At 39.5% G+C, this 20,215-nt stretch overlaps 1 protein-coding gene across 2 annotated transcripts; it reads right to left on the reverse strand.

The window, feature by feature from the left end:
* Positions 1–3,985: 3,985 nt before the first annotated feature.
* VDAC3 (voltage dependent anion channel 3) lies at positions 3,986–16,450 on the reverse strand. Of its 2 annotated transcripts, XM_054565951.1 has the most exons (9): positions 16,185–16,450; positions 13,823–13,891; positions 12,972–13,021; positions 10,010–10,162; positions 8,585–8,637; positions 7,206–7,433; positions 5,827–5,977; positions 4,965–5,022; positions 3,986–4,527 (listed from the first exon to the last, which is right to left on the reverse strand). In XM_054565951.1, the coding sequence occupies exons 2-9, from the start codon at positions 13,887–13,889 to the stop codon at positions 4,436–4,438; spliced, it is 852 nt and encodes a 283-aa protein (XP_054421926.1). In that variant the 5' UTR covers positions 13,890–13,891; positions 16,185–16,450; the 3' UTR covers positions 3,986–4,435. The 2 variants fall into 2 exon arrangements, with proteins under 2 accessions (XP_054421926.1, XP_054421927.1); XM_054565952.1 differs by lacking the exons at positions 12,972–13,021; positions 13,823–13,891; positions 16,185–16,450 and adding an exon at positions 12,073–12,101.
* Positions 16,451–20,215: the final 3,765 nt, after the last annotated feature.

Here is a 20,215-nt window from a genome sequence, read left to right on the forward strand (position 1 = left end):
TCAATCCGTAAGCAGAAATCCCGACTTGAAGTCAAACAAGCCACCTGCCCGATGGCCGGCCCATTTTCATTCACTCAGCAAACATCCATTGGGTACCTTCATATGCCAGGGGCTGGCCTGGCCCCTGGAGGTAGGAAGACAAAAGATAGCCCTCTAGGAGTTCACAGGCAGGAGGGGAGATAGCAAACAGAACAGCGATACAGTGTGATTGCTGCCACCGTGAGAATGTGTCCATGGAGTGGGAGGAACCCTGGGGGAGGGCCGATGCATGGCTTGGGGAGGTCAGGAAGTTTTCACAGGAGACAGAAATTTGGCTGTAAAAATTCCCAGTAAAATTGTTGGTTTAGATTGGAAAATGGTGAGCCTTAGGTGCCTGCAGAATATGAAAAGAGGTGTCTGCCAGGTAGCTGGCTGTAAAGGTTTGGAGGCCGGGGGAGCCGTCTCAGATGGAGATAAGTTTTGGGAGTCATTAGCTTAGGAGGCAGCTGCCCAGGAAGGCAAGAATGGAGTTCACAGGCTAAGCAGAATTAAGTATGTGAGCATCACCAGGAAGATGTGTTCGAGCACATACTCCACTTACCCCAACTTCAAGATTTGGATATATTTCCTAAGTGAACAAGCCAAATCTCTGGGAGGAGGGAAGAGACTGTCTATGCCTTAAAATACACACACACGCACACACGTGCACACACACAAACTATGAAAGCTGTGCCCCGTTCTTAAATGTCTCCTTCCATGTGACTGGACCACCGTTAGCAACATACTTTGGCCTCTATGTACCCTTTTAGTCCCTGCACCAGAGGAAAGGAATGCATGTGATTGGTACATTTGGGAAGAATTATCGGGGCATGCTGGTCAGTTCCTCCCCAATTCTTGAGAGGGGGACTGACCTCAAGAGCACAAGAATTCCTGCCCCTCATACCACCCAGCCCAGGCAGGAGGCCTGCCCCTGGCCCAGCGCAGCTGTCACTCACTCAGTGAGAGTATCAAGAGGGAAAGGTGAGGCTTTTGGCCTCCATCCACTGACAGGTTGTCCTAATTGACAATTTGTTTAAAATCCGAGTAAGAATGGTGCTATTATCAGACCACCTTTATTCTGAGAAGGCCCCTGAGACATACCAGGACCTAAGGACAGGCAGATGTAATTTGACAAGACTCTACCAAATGCATCACCAAGGTGTAGAGTTAAAGAATGGAGGATGGGACCTGAATGCCAACATTTAAGTGGAGGGCAAAAGAAAAAGGGGCTTTGTTTCTAATGGGAAACAAGCAGAGGGAACAAAATCAGAGGACACATGAAGCACACACCATCAGAGGCTCTGGTCTTAGAGGGAAGGATGGTCTTCTTGCTTGTGTATATAGGTAACACTGTAGAGTGGCCCAGAAATGGCTTTGACTCCTCCTGTCCTAGGTTCTAGGACCTGAGGCTTGGCCAAGTTGGCAGTGAGCTTCCAAGGACACACATTTAGTAACTTAATGAAACTTTGGACGTTTATTGTCCTCTGTCCCTTGAGCAGTGATGCTCAGGGTATAATGATGGATTAGCAATACACTGTGACGTCTTCCTGATCTCTTGCAGTAATTAATGTTTAAAATGTGTGGGAACTTTATTATTACAAAACCCAAGAAAAACCTCACGCGGAGCCCCAAGTACTCTCACCACCAATCAGAATGCTGCCTGCCGCGCTGCCACGACCAGCTCGCGGCCTCTCTCAAACAGTAACATTAGAAGAGTTTTCCCTGATGACAGAAACAAGAAATTCACTTTAGAACACCAAATAAAGTATAAAATAAGCAAAAATTGCATATGATTCCACCTTTCTGAGATGAGTATTAATATTTTAGAGCATTTCTCCAGTATTTGCACATATTTTAAAAAAAACAAAATCAAGATTAGTTTTACTTTGTTTTTCCTATTTAACATACTGTGAACAATCCTCAATGGTTATTCTTCAGAAACATTTTTAATGGCTGAATAAGTCACTTACGAATGGTATGTATATTATACATACATTGTTTGACTGGCTATCAATTTCTATTATGAGAAACCTTGTATATAAATCTTTGTGCATCTCTGATGATTTCCCTAAAGCCAATTCCTAAGAGTGGAGTTAAAGAATCAAAGAATCCACTGGCATTCAATACACATACTAGAATGTTAGTTCTCCAGTCCCAGGCACAAAAGCTTATAAGGCTGTAATGAAGGCCAATTATCTTGAGTAGGACTCAAAAGGCAAAACTGAGTATACCAGCAGTGTCCTGAATGAATCAATATAAGAAGTTAAAATCAAATAAAGGGAGTGGCCATAGGACTTAAAAGGCTAAACTAGAGAGAAATGGGAGGGGAAAAAAGCTAGAGTAGGAGGGGGAGAGGAGAACACATTCTATGGAGGAGGGTAGGGAGCTACTGAGGATTTTCCCTACGAGAAACCATGAGGATCTGCACCGTCCTAGAATACCTCTCAGTGGTTTTCTTTCCTGATGTTGGCAGTTACTGTTGTGAGGGCTGAATGGATTATATAGGATTACCAGCACAGTACCTGGCGCAGAAGCTCAAGAAATGAGCTTTCCTTTCTGCTACAACTTAAGGACTCTCACAATAACGATACTTAGGACACAGCCTAGCCAGCCATATACCTCAATAAAACTATTAAATAAAAGGCTGACTTTCAACTACCTATGTTCATACACTGATTACTTTATCAACACACAAAAAATTGATTCTTTAGCTCTGTAATAACACAATTTAAAAGGAATAGCATGGGAAAGGAAAAACACAAATCTATTTTCTCCCCATTTAATTCAGGCCATAACACAACTTCATCAGGTAATCAACAAATTAATTAAAGGTACATCTCATCCGTGTTTCCTGTATTCCCATATGAGCCCTACCCTTACCACTAGACAGAAATGCCCCACGGCACCACACCTCTAACACACAGCAGTTGGCTGCCGACTCAAACGCCTTATTCTTCCGCTCTAGATGGTAAAGAAATCCCCACATGCAGTGCAGAAGAGCCCTTGGCAGCATCCCCTCCATTTTCATGCTGTAAAGTTCATCCAGTAAGACAGAGTTAACCAGGCACAGGTGTCAACAAGACAGAATGAATTTGTTACTCACTTCCTTCACTGCCTTGCCTTTCCCGTTATACTTTATCTCCAGTAATGGTGGTTCAACCCACTAGTGTAAAATTAAAATAACATGAAGCCGATGTATATGATAAAAAAAAGAGCTCTGTATGTTAAATTTAAAAGTATACTGCAAAACAAGATATGCATTTTAATATCATAGATAGATATTTATGTAATCTCTAAAGACACTTGAAAAATATCTGCAAGGATACATATCAAACTGTTAGTGGTAACAGAAAAAAATACGGTTTGAAAAGAATGGCAAGTTTCACCTTTATGTCTGAACTGACTGAATTTGATAAAAAAAATTTTTTTCCCCTGCAGTTCTACTTTTAGAAAGGAAGATGACTTACCAGTAAGCTGTGATCACAATCTACTAATTTTTTTTCTGTTATTTCCACTCTTAGGTTATCATTTTTCTAGACCTAGTAATCAAAAACATCTTCTGGAGGCTTGGGAGGAGCCACAGACGTGCACGCCTCCAGCTTTGGCCTCCTCCCACCACTCTGTTCCCTCCAGTACATCCCCCTAATTATACTCTTTCCTTTGCCAATCTTTTAACCACTCATACCTCGCTTTTTTCTCAGAACTACCAACTGATGCTACTCTGTCGCACTGCTAAAAAAAAAGCAAGTGCCTCAACAAATGAGTGTCAGCCCGGCAGAACAAAGCTCAGCTTCACGCGTTAGCCTGAGTGCAGAGAAGCAAGAAGAGAAAGGTAAACTAAAGCGGAAGGGACAAGCGACGGCACAGACATTTCAGACATTCCACTGTTGGCATAAATCCCACCTATGAGAGTGCTTTTCAAAGCAAATCACACCAAATGTAAGAAAGCCACCACTAACAAGTCAGATGAGTGACTACTTTCAAATGTGATGGGTTTATTTTATTTTGCTCTGATGCTAATAAACCAAAGACTCCACTACAGCACAGAGATCAATATATTAAAAGGTCATGAAAAAGTAGTGCGGGACATGCAGGACGTGATGTACAAACTGGAGGATCGGGTTATTTCCTTTATAACACGACACTACATTGTCGCTGAGGATCACATTTAAAATAATACTGTGGAACTGAACTGAAATGTGGCACAAATATGACAACTTCCAGGCATGCCTTCCAGCACCTCCCTTAGGATGGACTTGCGATCTCTAGACTTCAGTGTGCGGGAGGATTACAATTCTTTGGAAGAATAAAAAGTTCACACTTTTGAAATTTCAGAGAAGAATTTTAAGGCCAAAACATAGTGGGTTCATTTCTCTTCATCTCCAGGGAGAAATCTGATGTTTTACTCAAAACCTCATTAAGCTTCTAGTTCAAATCCCAACCCAACCTTGTGACCTCCTGCATTGAAGTTCTTTCCATCAATTAAAGCTGATAGGGTCAGTTTGACTCCTAGGAAGAAGAAAACACAGTCACTTGTAACAAGTATTATGATCAGCTCTGTATTTTCTAGAAACAATAGATGGAGTCAATGGCATGGATTACAGCTGGGTGTAAGTTACAAGCATATGGCTATTACTAAACTTAATACAGGGTTATCTATAATCATCTGATCTGCAATGAGTAAAACATAATCATGGCAAACTTTATTTGCAGTTCAGGGTTAAGAATAAATGATCAACCAAACTTATAAGCCAGAGTGACGAAGTTATAGTCAGAAATGCAAAAAATGTTTTTAAGCAAAAGTGCCTGAAACTGCCTGAAACAACCAAATGTTACAAAATGGTCTGAATCAGCCAACAGTGATTGTAGGTTGTTTTATAGGTCATTTTCATTATTCTTCTATCATTTTCTGCCCCAACCCTGCTGGTATTAATTCCTTTACTTACCTGGTCGAAGAGTCTGAGTATAACCCAGTCCAATCAGGCTGGCATTATTTACTTTAGCCTAAGATTAGGAGATCAAATAGAAACAGTAAGAAAATAATCAATTTTATAAGTCCAGTACGACCACTTCATGCATCCTATTTTCAAAGCTAAATCTAGAATGCTTGAAACTGAAAATTTAATTAATAAAAAGATAAAAAACCTTTTACGAAGTTAAGAGAACTAGTATGGACCTTGAGAATGTAGGCTTAAAGGCCTCACACAAATATTTTTAAAACACTGTGCAGCCAAATATCTCCGTGTACTAAATTCTTCGAGATACCAGTTTACGACCTCTGACAGTGGTTAGAACATGAGCTCTGGAGAGAGACAGATCTGGCTCAAATCTTGGCACTGCCACTTATTGTGTGACCTTGGGCAAGTTATCTGATCTCTTGAAGCCTCAGTTCCTTCCCTCATCCGTAAAACAGGGATGCGGACACTACTCACCACCTATGGTAGTTGTGAGGATTAAATGAGATAATACATGTAAAGCCCTTAGCACAGTATCTGAAATTTAAGAGCTCAATTAATGTTATTATTAAGAATTACTAATACCTACAGGAATTGTAATCAAATCCCATGAATTTATAGATAATAAAATTTTGAGGCCAAAGAGAAATTGACTGGAGGAGGTCAGACAACAGCCAAATACAGGAGGAGCTAGGACTAGAACCCAACTTCCTGACTTCAGGGGTAATACTCCTTTCACTACACAATGACTAGCTCATTAAAGTTAAAGAACACACAAACTACAACCACACCACAGCTCTCATTCATAACTTAGATGAAAGCCTAAGAGCAGACACAATCTGGTAGCACTTACAGAGAGAGTTGTTCTACAATCCAACTTGTATTTAGCAGCGATGCCAAAGCGGGTGTTGTTACTGCCAGCTGTCCACGCAAGGTTTATTGATGTTTCAATCTTCTCATTAACCTTCTGGTAGATAGACCCTCCAAATTCAGTGCCATCATTCCTGTTTTCATGGTGTAAGAAAAGTCGTAAATATCTAATTTGTACCATGGTTATCGATATGGAAACAAATTCTAAGACTGACTAAACAAGGATCTCATTTTTGCAACTACAGATTTCAGCAAACTTCTGGCATAAATTATTCCCAAACGAAATAAGGAACTAAATCCAGTTATGTAATTTAACCACCTTATCAGAATGTAGTTAACACTTCATTCACTTGGCTTTTCTACATGATATAAACTTCTTAGTCACAAAACTTATGCACAAAGCCAGAGACCTTAGGTGAATATGACCTATAGGTCTCACTGACGTGTTCACAGAATTTATAAACTTCAATAAAGACTCCACAGAAACATATACATAGTGGTACAACTATGGGAGGAAAGCCAATTCTAGATTTCATGTAAAACAGAGCCCTAGAAAGCACCCTCCCGAAAATACCTAGCATGCGCTGCTCCAGAGAAGTACCTAAATTGCTGCAAAGCATCCCAGAGGTTACAGTCCCTGAGTTTTCATAGTTTTTCTGGTGAATACTTTTTCATTGGTTTTAATGAAACCTGTCTATACCACTGTGTGACTTAAGTCAGCCTAGTGAAGAGAAATATGCAACAGTTCAAAAACACATAGCTCATCCTTTGCTTTCTCTTCACAGTATAGTAGCAATGCCCAGAGGCCCAAGACATAAAATTTAGAAGTTCAAATTCATTTCATTTCACCAACAGGGTGCAGCCTACAAAACTGAGCCCGGAATTACTTTGAGGACTTGCTACTTCTGACCAAAGGAACCAAAAACCTCCCAGGAATGCTCTAGCATGCTCAGATCAATTAGGCAGTTGTTTTTTATGCTCCAAACAGTCCTATTTCCAGATACTGCCAAGCTGCACAGGGCCCCAGGGGAAACAGGAATATCTCCAAAGGATCCCTTATATCAGGTGATTCATGTCCTGGGCTCTCTCCATCCCAGTGCTTCTTCTAGAGATTCTAGAACTTCACAGAGTTTGGGGTACAGGCTGAGAAGCAGTAACTACCAGCAGCACTGTGCAATGCACCAAATGCACTAACTTCTGGCAATGTTTTGCTGACTACAAAAACAGTGCAGCGAGGTTGGATGCCCACCAAGGCATTAAATGCAATTGCCATCCCTTCTAACCTTCTCAATATGCTAATGGCTACCAACTTTTGGCGTGAACGCACTGACACTAAAGGAGGAATAAATTATAAACACTCACACATGAGTGTGCAGCTGGAAGTCCGCAGCTTTGTAACCCAGGGCGAAATTATTCTGTGACAGTTTGGATTTCGCTGTGTCAAAACTCATCTGATAGCCAGCAAGCCAACCTTCAAAGGCTAACACAGCCCAGCCATAGATGGTCGGGCCAGAAAAATCTATATCAACATTACTGCCAAGACTGAAACAATCCCGTTTATAGGAGGCCTTCAATTTCCCACTCTTCTTTCTGTGAAAAACAAATACAACACAATGTAAACAACAAGAGTTTCTACTACTATCCAGGAATCTTTACCATAAGATCCCCTTTCCCCCAGAGGTATATGGCAAAAATACAGGAAACATGTTTCAAATGACTTAGTATTAGAAATATATGTACTGTTTTTACCTATTCCTCACTGTAAGGTCAAATAATAGGGTATTTCATGATGTTTTGAAAGTATGAACAAAGGTGTAAAAAGGAATAAGGTATTTCAGTACCAAATTAATAATGTGAATACACATGTATTATAAGCCAAATTTCTTTAAATATTTCCAAAAGCTACAAAAAGCAACAACACCCGACCAACTTCACTTTTAACTTACTAACCTACCATGGAGAGAAGTGTTCTTTTTTTTTCTTAAAGGATACAGCTCTATGGTAAGTCTATTTATTTTCCTTAGGGTGAGTGTTTTCTCCATGTTGGATAGATGGAAGAAACTGTGCAGTTTTGAAGGGCAATACTGAAATTCGTTCTTAATAATCCTGTTCTGTTCCAATCAGGCCTCTTATGAGAGAATATGTGTCCTGAACATAACTGAAGTGTATGGCAGGAAGGATATGCCTGTTGTTACAATTAAGAAATGCTGCTCTGCCTTTATCCAGCACCTCTGACATCCTGAGAGCCACGGCCCATGATAGGCAGATAAGAAAAAACACAGTCCCTGTTTTTCAGATGAAGAAACTGAAGCAGAAATGTTGGGAGGAGTTATACAGGCTAAGAAAGCAAGTCAATAGCAGAACTAGTTGTTAATATGTTCTACAGCCAGGAGATTACATTGTTTTCTTAAGAAATTCTGAGCAAAATACCACATCAATGATATGGTATAGCTTAAGAAATAATCTAATCTCAAACCCTTCAAGTTCCTAAACTTTTTCTACTATGTGCCTCTTTGGACTAGATTTATGTTTTTGTTGATCTGATCAATTTTCAAATAAAAATTGTGCCTGCCTCAAGGGAGTCTTCCTTTCTCTTCACTGCATACACAAGGTCTCTCATACTCTTGACAGCAACCTCCTAAGCCCTTCTGCATCAAAACTTTTTATTTTAATGCCCTATTCTAAACCTCTCTACCCCTACAGGCTAAACACATTTCAGAAAACGGGGTTTGGATAATTACCCTGTGTTCGGTACAAATATCGTATCAAGAGTAAGTTTCAACCCTTCGGCCAACTGAAAAATAAAGATTTAAAATTAATAATTAATAACTTTCTATTCTTATTTTGACTCAATAAACCAATTCTAATGTTTTCCCAAACTTCCTAACAAAAAAAAGGAAGTCCATTAAAGAAAGGCCAATATTGTATTTCATAAATTACCTCTTCACTCTTCCCTGTCCCTTTATCCCTCTCCCCTCACCCCAGGCTTCATCATGATTCTCTCGCCAAAAAAACAGGTTAAACTGTAAAGGTCAAATTCTCTTCCAGCAAGTAACGTAAATCACAGTACAAAAACAACAAGATCCCAACACAACAATATTGAATTATCTTAAAATTTGTTAATAACACAACCTGATATTTAATAAGCTAACAAGTAATTTACTCAGTTACCCATTTATATTACCTTATATATGGTAATGTGCATATAGACAGACCTCGAAAAATAGTGCCCTGTACATAGTAGACAAATATCTGATAGGTTTTCTCTTTGAAAATATAAAATTTTAGAAACATTTTTCTGTGGAGCCAATTTCACAATGTTTACAAAACAAAATTAAAACTAAATCACTGCAAATAGTTTAGTCTACCCAGAAGAGGCTCAGGCGTATTCGGTTGACCAAAAAGCGCATTTAGTGTTTTCTGTAAATGACATATTTTTCATTTTCACCAATAACTTTATTGATTTGGATATTCTGAGTATGTCGGCTGTCTCCTGCTATTGGCTTCTGGTGGGTAGAGGCCAGGGGTGTTGCTAAACATCTTCCAATGCATAAGACAGTCCCACAGCAAAGAATTATTTGGCCAAAATGTCAATAGCACCAAGAAACTTGGCAAACCACTTCTGACACATTCGATCAGTCACAGCATCTTCTCCAGACACTGCACAGTTTTTTGCATTTCAGGTGTTTTTACCTTTCTTGAAATAATAAAGCATAATATGCTGAAAATGTTGCATATCTTCTTCCATCTTCAATATTAAAATGGCTGCACAAATTTCACCAACTTTGATAAGTTTTTTTTAAAAGCAGACTGATATGACAGCTGTCACAATACAATCTAACAAAATTGTTTTAAATGAAGTTAAAGACAACTAAGCACTACTTGAGCTATTATATGGAAAAACATAAACAAACTTTTTGGCCAACCCAATATAACAGAATAAACAGAACAGTTCAGAATAAAGATGAAGAGTAATAATTACATAGTCACAAACAAGGCCTTACTTCCTAGAAACATAAGACACGCCAAAGAAGGCCATGTACAAAGGAAAAATATTGCTACTGGATAAATTTTAAGATCTCACTCAGCTTATATTTGGGGTTTGTTCATCCTCTTATCCGCAAGATAAATTTGACATACAAATAACGTCAAATACTTTCTTTTACCTTATTCTCCCAAGAGATTTCTGTTCCAAGAGTATTGTCTGTGTTCCATTTTTGGGTGAAGGTAAGTCCATAATTACAGACCTTATATTTGGTCTCTAGGTTGCCTGAAGCTTTCCCTGTATCAGTATAAGCATGACCAGAAGTAGAAAATTCCTAAGCAATAAAAAAAAAATTACTTTAAAGAGAGCTCATCAAATAGAAAAAGATCATTTCAGAGAGCAGTGTTCAATGCATTGCACACCAGTACAATTAACTTCTTACTGCAGCCCTACTCTATGGCACCTTAGCACCTGCTTGCTTTCTTTCTTTCTAATCTCTAAATATTTTAACCAGTTTTAGATCTATTACTTCACCTAATTGATAATTTTTGTTTAACATACTCTCTTACTTAATGGAAATCTTCAATTTTCTCCTAAAATTTTTATTTATTTATTTATTTTTAGACAGAGGGGGAGGGAGAAAGAGGGGGAGACACATCGATGTGTGGCTGCACCCCTTATTGGGAACACGGCCTGCAACCCAGGCATGTGCCCTGACTGGGAATCTGACTGGGGACCCTTTGGTTTGCAGGCCAGCACACAATCCACTGAGCCACACCAGCCAGCACTGAATTTTCTCCTTTAGAAGAGAAATAACTGAAACTGCCTTTACTTAAAAAAAGAAAAAAAAAAAGAGAGAGAACCTTAAACATTTTATTTTCATGGCCTGAAAAAGATTATCAGTTCTCTATCATCATTTAAACCATCAGTTAATTTTAAAGTCCTTAAAATTCCCAAATCAGTGGAAGCACTAACCTCCTTCTCCCTTTTTAATAAGGCCAGAACTCTATCACTTTTTAAAATTTTATGTTTATTGTTATAAAATACACAATATAAAATGTACAATTTTAACCATTTTTAAATATACAGTTCAGTGGCATTTAATACATTCACATTGTTAGGAAACCTTTATTATTTGTGTCCACAAAACTATCTATAAAATTTTAAGCATAAACAATTTTATTATTTGAAAGTATCTATTCATTTTTTATAACAAAATGCAATGTCATAATTCATCCTTCTTTCTCCCTTCTCTATCTTTTTAAAGTGCTTTCTATCAAAGAGTTACTATGAGTACCTTAAAATAGCTCCTCCTCCCGACTTAGATGTCATTTCAGTCATATGACAATAAGCAATTAGAAAAAGATATCCTTCTAGGGGGAAGCAAACAGTCAACACCTGTTACTGACAATCTATGAACTGTCAAGAAAAAAAACCATTCTGATGGGCCTTGTTTTTAAAGAACATTTCTGAAATGCTGCCAGGCCTGACCAGTTATATTTCATTGCCTGCAATATGAATCCTCCCTTCACCAAATACTCTGCTCCCTAACTCTGGTTCTAGGCTGATGAAACAACTGGAAAACTCTGATCTGTTTATCAATGCTACACAGACAGTTTTCAAAGAAAATATCATGCTGCACATTTATGGCAAGGCCTTAGTGAAAAAAAAAACAACAAACGATAAAAAGCTAACCATATTTAACAGTTCACACAATTATTTAATTTGACCAGCACATTCTTTTAGTAGATCCAACTACCCAGTATTTTATTTTTTACATTAACCTTTCATAAACTTGAAAGTGTAGCAAATATAAACCTTAATTTTACTGCTCAAAGTCAAGGTAAAAGAGTAGTCAGTCTACTTTTCTTCCTTGTTATCATTATTTCTTAGTTTGAATCTGTCAAAAGTCTAAAATACCAGAGATATGAATCTCAAAGAGAAGGCTACTATTTTTCTAACTTCAGTTCCAAGCTTATAATTGCTTTTGTTTAACTTCACAATTAGATCAAACAGTGCAAAATACATTTATAACATGCACATAACATCTACAGCTCTACATTAAAGGCTAGAAAGCAACAAGACAATCTTTAACATGTTATTGTTAAATAGAGGACATATGATAAAAATATCAAGATGCAACCTAAGAAATTTGGAGCAATGGATGTAATTTATCACAAATCAGTACCAGAGACCAAAAGCAGCCATAAAAACAAGCACACAAATGCGCTTTGTTTTTCTTACCATCTGAATGAATATTCCCACACCACAGCAGCATGAAAGGGAGATAAAATTTTAGTTGATGGTTTTTGCAACACAAACCTGACTTGAGCAAATTCTGAAACCCTACCCAAAATGAGTATAATATTTCCATTTTAACAGAACCACATACGATATGCCCATCCCAGCAGGATAGCTGCATATATATTTATTCACCACTAGAAAACCCAAGGGAAAGAATGACAGTGACAAAGCATGATTATACAGAGTATGAGATAAAGTATCGTAACAATTCCATGCACCTCCTGCCCTTCCAATTAAATCATCATATCTAGAAATATAATTTACATTGATTTGAATAGGTAATACCAAAAAAGATGCAGCCAATAAGGAGAAATCAGAAAATGAGGTAAATGTATAGTCAATTTAGTTGCTGAGACTTACTGAATAAAAGCTCTGGTTAATGTACATGCTTTGAAAATGTATGTACATGTATCTCTGACTATATTCTTAACTTCCAGTAAAAAAGACTTTATGAACATCAATAAAAACTGTAAACTAATTTCTATGTGCATTTTATTTTTACATTTCCTTCAATTAATCATGAAGAGACAGACTAAAATTAATTTGTCCTTGTGAAAGGGTGATAAAACTTCCATGAACCCACTATGACGATGGTCAAGTTTTCAGTGCCCGTATTTGTGAAGGTATAACGACATGGCACACACTGTATCTCCTAAGAGTAAGACCTAGGTGGCTGAGTGGGGATTCTCACTGAAATCTGAGAGTGGAACAAAGCTGTCTGGAAGACGGAACAGAGCCAAAAGTATGCTGCTTCACATATCTAGTCTAAACATTGATTTGTAAACAGGCTCCTTTCAGTTAATCCGGCTACATCTACAGAAAATATATTAGGTACTTACCACTCCACTACATGACTTGGTTCTCAGGTCTATTTTGACCATGCCAAACCCTAGACACACACACAAAAAAACACAGTAACTTACAAAATGTGACATTCACTCCAATTTTTGCAACTTAGAAATTATGAAAATAGTCCATAGTACCTTCCATATGGAAAAGACAATATTCTTCTTAGGTGAGAGTTTCAAGAGAAATTGAATTATGAAATAACTTACGCATACATTTTTAACCCCCTCAAACTAGTACACATATTTTAAAACTATAATTTAAAGAACAAATGAATTAAGGAGTATGTACTATTCTGAGAACCAGATTTATTAGAAAATACTATGCAGATACATACGCAAGCTTAAAACATACACAACTAACACTCCTAGTTAATAAAAAATCAAATGTGTACAACAAAAAATTAAGTTTAAAGACTAAACTTTAAAAACTAAAATGTCCATTTGGATAAAAAAATATGTCACTCCAAAGTGGTCAAAAGTTTTGTCTTCACTCTTCACAAAAACACTGCCATTAATTGAAGAAGTAAAAATGCATGCCCTACTTTAAATGTCACCAGGGCTAGCCAGAGAGGTATACATATTTCAGATTTATACTATTTGGTCTTACAGATAATATTGGCTATGCATATTTGTGTGTGTACACACACACTCACACACAATTGTTTTTAAAGCCTGTGGGACTCTACCTCTAAGAAATGAAGTCTAATAACCTGTTAATAGTTAACCCTTTAAATCTTGTGAGACACATTAATGTTGACTTAACCTCATTTTACCAGCACAGTATAATAGGCATTCAGTATTAACCCTTACCCAAAATTGAACATTTACAGTACCACACTTACCATATCCTTTGTTGAAGACATCCTTGGCAGCCTTTCCTAGGTCACAGTAAGTTGGTGTGTTACACATATCTTATAAAGAAAATGGGGACAATGGAATAAAAATAACCATTTAGTATTTATTCACCCTAAGTCCTTCTACTATTTAGTGCTGAGAAAGGGTATATGGTTTTCTCTTCCTTTGCATCATTAATGCTTATCCCCTAATGCGAGCAAACCTGAGCAGACATCCTGCTCCTTTAAAAGGAGCTTCCCTAAAGGCTGGAGAATAAAAGGGGTTTTCCCAGGAAAGTCCAGAGGTCTTCTTCGTGATTACATTTCAAAGAAAAGGAATTTCCCACAGGCTGAAGGAAAAAATGTGTTAACTTTTTTTGCTTTTAAAAAAGGAAAACTTACATTAGAAAAACATTTCTTGGACTGTTATAAAGCTGAAGAGCTGTATTAGGGGACAAAGTAAATTTGTTAAGGAACTGTAAGCTTAAACAGATGCATTAAAAATCTTCAAGGTTAACGTTTTTACCACTCTGAAATTCAGCTCTTAAAATAAGAATTACCATACCAATTGCAATGTATTCACTCATCCAGGATGTCCTCCCTTAAAGCTGTTCTTAAAATAAAGTGCTATAATCTTACCCATTAACCAAAAATAGGATAAATTCTACCTGCAGTAATCTGCTTCCTAAGATGCCTTGACTCTTCATCTTGCCTACTTATATTCAGCGTTTGTACTGCCAATACGACTTGCACAGGGAAATTCTCCGCTCTGTTAACACCGCTGAACAGACCACTCCTTTGCCCTCGCTGGGTAACGGGCAATCTTTTCCTGCAGCCTTTTCAAAAGCCCTGTGTAACTAATTGTAAAACCACCTGTGGCCACCCCAGCAGCCCCAATCGCCACACCAGAAAATTCCAGAGCACCATCTAGCCCTCGCAATTACTACGCCTGACCTACCTACACATTCAAACTAATATTTACGTATATTTAGCCTGGGTCTTAATCTGGCCTTCTGCGAAGTTTCTGCCTGTGCCATCACACCTAAACATTACATACACGAATGAAGCATTGAATTATGAATTCATTACAAATTTGTTCCTTAACCTAAACCCATCAAATGTGGCATTGTATGTTCAGGGAACAGTGTGTCACACACACACACACCGGTGGGAGGAAAGAGTACAGAAAAGATGAAAAGGGTCAGGAAAAAATGCATTGACTCATACCATAATAAAACTTGATTATAAGGCACAAGGTTTCAGGGTTCACTTCTAGAGCAATTATTTTTACAATTCGGTACCTTGTATTCAAATGATCAATTCTACAAAATTTACAGGTTGCCAATTGCAATCTGATATTATTTTTTATAATCACAACGGATGCAGGTAATCTGTTGAAATTTTACCAGACGACTATAATTTGGGAAGTTTAGTACGGAAAAGCGGGCACTATACATTCAAATGGAAATGTTAAGGCTTTACAGTCTGGTTTTTCATCTACTGACAAAACAACAAGTGCACTTAAACGTTTAGAAACAGCCACCTAGGGACTCATCACAATCTTTCAGCATTTTGCGTCTTTTTCAAAACCGCTGCCAAAACACTTTGCAAAAGCCGTGCGGCTGGTTTAGTTTACTAACTGATCTCCATTCTGCTTGGTTCAAGCTTACTTTTTCAGGTCCACGATTCTGATGGGACATGCACGACTGGTATGATCAAGCAAAAACTCGAGAAGACAGAGTCTGCACGTTACTCAAGAGTAAAGCTATCATCACGTATTTCTATTAGCTCTACAAAATGCACTTGTTACTTGAGGCATGAACAACATACCAAGGTTACATTAGATGCAAGCGGGGGAAGGGAGAGCGTTGACTAACACCGCTTCGCTCAATAACCACAGTCAAGAACCCCGCTTGTTCCTCATTTCTCCTATTTAAGTTGCACGTACAGCATCCTCCCTTTGGAGGTGAGTGGAAAGGCCCCCTCATGCTGAACAACAATTTCAGAGAGGAAGCTGGGTACGGGGAGTGGGTTTGGGGTTCGAGAATCCAGCTTCCCCAGAAACCAACCTCCTCCCTGGCCGGACGCCTGGAAACAAAGTCCCGTGGCCACACCAGGCAGAGGGAAGGTCGCGGCTCGGCGCTCGCTGCGCCGCCTGCCCCCTCCGGCGCAGCGGCTCCATCACCTGAGGCGGCCAGGGGAAGCAAGGTCCCTTTTGCCGTCCGCGGCCCGGCCCGGTCAGCCGCGCCCCGTTAGGCTGCTCTCTCCCTCCCGACCCCTCCGTTGGGCCCGCCTCCCGTCAGGCCCCCGTCTCGGTGGCACCCACTGCCCCATCACCTCCCGCCAGGCCCGCGGACTCGGCTCTCCTCACCTGCACCCAGAGAGCAGGTACTCCGCTAGGGCAACGCTGAAGGTCTTCTTCAACCAACGCCGTCCGCGCCTGCGCGGCCTTACTCCCCCTGCGGCGCCTGCGCGCCCCTGCCTCCCTCCGCACCGCGTAAGCGCCGTGGTGTCACACCGGGGTCGCGCGCCTCAGAGTTGCGTGAGGAGAGGGACAGCTGGGGCGAACCAACACCGCCAACTGTCTGGCTCGGCGTACGCGCGTGCGCGGCAGAGCCCGGCACGCAGGTGCCCAGGGCAGAGATTGACGCCAGGCCAGGCGGAGGAAGCCTGGGGGAATCAGCTTTGTCCTTGAAGGGGCTCGCTCTCGCGAGAACGCGAGAAGTTACTAGTTACTGTTGTCAAGGAAGGGGCCGCAGGGAAGGCGGGTGGAGGGGGCGTGGTACTCTATGCAGGTAGTTGCTACGCCCTGACCGGCCAGACCCAGGCCATTTCATTCTCTGACGGATGCTTGCAGAGCTTTTCGGGAAAGTAAACGACGGACTGAAATTCAAGAATGTGACCCATAGGTCATCTCACCCTAAGGATAAGAAAATATGGGCCCCGAAGGGTGTAAGTGACGTCATGTATTCAAGACACTGGCAGCCTTAGGTAGATTATAATTCAAAGGAGTGAGGTGGAAGGGAATCTCTTTTTTAGAGAAGAGGACCTGCTAATAAATGTAGAAGAGATTGTAGAAATATTGTAGAAAATTAGCACTCTGGAACCACCAATAATTGACTCAGACAAAAATTATCGGTGGGTGCAGAATGGTTGAGGATATTTGTGCTGTTTTAAAGTATCACCATCAGATTACTTACTAAAGAGAAAAGAGTACCTGCACATCAAAGAAATCAGACTGACATCATGCACTCCCTGATGTGATGCACCGAGGACACAGGATAATTATTTTTGCCAAAAGAGTGTAATTTGTCTCCATTCATGAGGAAACAAACTCAAATTGAGGGACATTCTGCAAAACAACTGCCCAGTCTCTTTAAAAATGTAAATTTAATAAAAGAAAGAAAAAGACTAGTGAACTGTTCTAGATTAAAGAAGATGAAAAATATGATCCTAAAAGCAATGTGATCCCAAATTGTACCCTGGATCAAAAAAAAACAAAAACCAAACACCACAACAACCCCTCTCCGCCCCCCCAGCTATTGAGAAACATTATTGGGACAATTGGGAAAATTTGAATGTAGAGTATAATAGAACAATGTAAAACTTTCTGAGAGCAATAATTGTATCTTGGTTATGCACCTGGGCATTGATTTTAGGAGTTACATGCTAAAGTATTTAGGAGTGAAATAGCATGTGTCTGCAGCTGACTCAAAAGGTCAAGAAAAAGAAAAAGTGCACACAATGTTAACAATTGGTGAATCTAGGTAGAAGGTATGTGGATGATCATTACAGTATTCTTGAAATTTTCCTCTAAGTTTAAAATTTTCAAAATAAAAGTTGAGGAGAACCCACACACAATCTGTGATGTTCAGTCCGCAGACCAAGTTGCTGCTTGAACCAAAAGCAAATAGCACTATTTGCCTGCTGCATGCATGGAATTTCAGGCTAATAAGAGAGAAGTAAGGTAAATGCTCCCAAAAGACTCGTAATGCAGAACTTGGACAAATGCTTACCAATTGAAGCAGAAGATGATGAATGTCATAGGCAAAGCCATGTGACTTTGTAGGCTAAATAAAATGAGCTTTGGAGTCAAAAGAGGCTGGGTTTGCATCTCAGATCCGCCAACTCCGTGGTCTTGACAAGCAACTTAACCTCTCCATGCCTCAGTTTCTACATCTGTGAAACAACTAAGTAAGATATACTTTAGAGTATTGTAGTGGGTATTAAATGAAATAATGTATTCATAGCACATAACAATCTACCTGGCATATGGAAAATGTTCACTAGTTACTAACACAGATGAAAATTAACGTTCAATAAGTTTAAAAGTTATGCAAACAAAACTTATACTTATTCACATATATGAATATTAGAACCACAACTGCAGCCTGTATTTAGGCACAGACCTGGCTTTTGGCTGTACAGCAGGCCAGTTAAGGCTGTAAGGAGCACTTTGGGAATCTGGCAACATTCCTTCCTTTGGCTTCTGCCATCTAAAGGTGGCTTCTGTTATTCAAAGATCTTCTTTCTGAAACGATCTGACACCACCTGTCCCAGGTCATGCAGAGAAACTTCCTTTCCTCCCCTACACCTGATGCAGGAAGGTGATGAAAGAAACTGCTAAGGAAAACAGCAGCTGCAGAGAGAATCCTTCCTTTGCTTCCTGTCCTTCTGGCCTTGTCCGCTTAACTAGATCAGGTTAATGCTCAATGTCCATATCAGGTCTCTGGCCTTGGCCACTTCCAAACTATAGCCAGTTCTCATTTCCCTGCCTCCACTGGGATCTAAAATCCTGGGAAGTGTAGAAAGTATTGTACATTCTCAGTCCAAATCCTAATAACATGGCATCCTTCTCCGATAAAAATCTCTAGAATCAGGATTTTAGAGCAGGGGAGGGACTTTAGATTCCTTCATTTGTGAAACATTTGCTAAGTGCTTACTATGTACAGGGCACCATGCTCAGAGGTAACATATGAGGAAACACCCCAATATGTCAGTGCTCTGTGGGTCCAGAGGCCCATGAACATGGTGTCACCTAGTAAGCAAGTTCCCAGTACAAGTCACCTACTCTAGTCGAGATAACCTGTTGATCTGCTTACGTTGCCTTTTTGAGAGAAAAAATCTCAGAAGGTTAGTACACTTTTACCCTCAAATGAAAAAGCAATTAAGAACAGAAGTCCCACTGTGAAGAATTGGTAGCTCAATTACCCTAGGTGTAAGAAAAATTAAGATTCCGAAGTCATCGGTGTTAATTCCCTATTTCTTTCAAGGAAAAGGGCCCACTTGCTTGTTTTCAAGAACTCCAAAATTCTGAGGGGTGAGAAACCACTAGATATCTTTGAATAAGAGGACATACAAACCAAGTGCCTGCGCTTCTTCAAGGAGGCATCAGAGCACAGGGATCCTGCTGTAAAAGCACATAACTATGCATAGAGAGGAGACTGAAGGCTCGTCTGAAAAGTGTTGTCAGAATGACCCAGGTGGACAGCAGGGGAATGGCTTCCAGTGTAGAGGGACAGAGTGATCACAGACTTAACACATCATACTCTGACATTCCATGCCTAAGACCACACCTCAAAGAAATAATCATAGATTTGTGCAAAGATTCATCTTCAAAAGCTTGAATGATTTAGAGTAGCAAAAAATTTAAAACAAGCAACATGACCAGCATTCAGAGGATTCATTTAAAAAATTCGAATGCTCCCATATTCTGGGTTATGGTACAACCAGGTGTCCTGATAATATTTGATTATCTGGGGGAAAGGCTCAGTGGGAAAAACAAGGAAGAAACATAAATATAAGTACAGTGTAATCCTCTGTGTGTGTGTGTGTGTGTGTGTGTGTGTGTGAATTTTACTTTAAGAAGAAGCGAGGAAATTATAACCATAAACGTCATGGTTTACCTCTGATGGGGCGGCAGAGGGATTGGGCAGAGGAGGTGCACATGGAAAGATGTAGGCATTAGTAATGGCTAGTTTGGGAGCTGGTGATAGACTAATTATATTGTATTGTGCATTTTTAAAAATTCTATATGTATGTGTATAGGTACGTGCATGAAAAACTCAGGAATACCTCACAAAATTTGACTACCTCTTCCAGGTCAGAGTATTTATTGTGTTTATTTCCTTCACACTTTTCTGTATTTTTCAATTCTAAAATTTTGAAACATGTATTTATCTTATAATTAGGAAAATTAAGCTCACTCTTATGAGGTTTGGGAGTACATAGATTTATGAGTAGGGGAGGGCTGATCCATGGGGGGTTTCCAGCATAAAATGGGAAATGCCTTTGGAATCTGTTGGTAGTACCTGTAATTCACCATGGGCCTTCTGAGTACTCAATTCTTGACCACAAGGGGGCGTAAGGAAACAAGATGAAAGAAAAGCTAAACCTGAAAGT

Source organism: Pteronotus mesoamericanus, unplaced genomic scaffold (genome assembly GCF_021234165.1).
Source record: "Pteronotus mesoamericanus isolate MK-2021 breed Mesoamerican mustached bat unplaced genomic scaffold, CSHL_Meso_final contig_169, whole genome shotgun sequence".
In the NCBI taxonomy this organism is placed as follows: Eukaryota; Metazoa; Chordata; class Mammalia; order Chiroptera; family Mormoopidae; genus Pteronotus; species Pteronotus mesoamericanus.

Excerpts from the sequence above, each read along its gene's own strand:
- VDAC3 (XM_054565951.1), bottom strand. The coding sequence starts at position 13,889 with ATGTGTAACACACCAACTTACTGTGACCTAGGAAAGGCTGCCAAGGAT. Across the intron at positions 5,023-5,826 it reads ATTGTAGAACAACTCTCTCT|GCTAAAGTAAATAATGCCAG; the intron begins GTAAGTGCTACC and ends TCCTAATCTTAG. Across the intron at positions 4,528-4,964 it reads TACTCAGACTCTTCGACCAG|GAGTCAAACTGACCCTATCA; the intron begins GTAAGTAAAGGA and ends TCTTCTTCCTAG.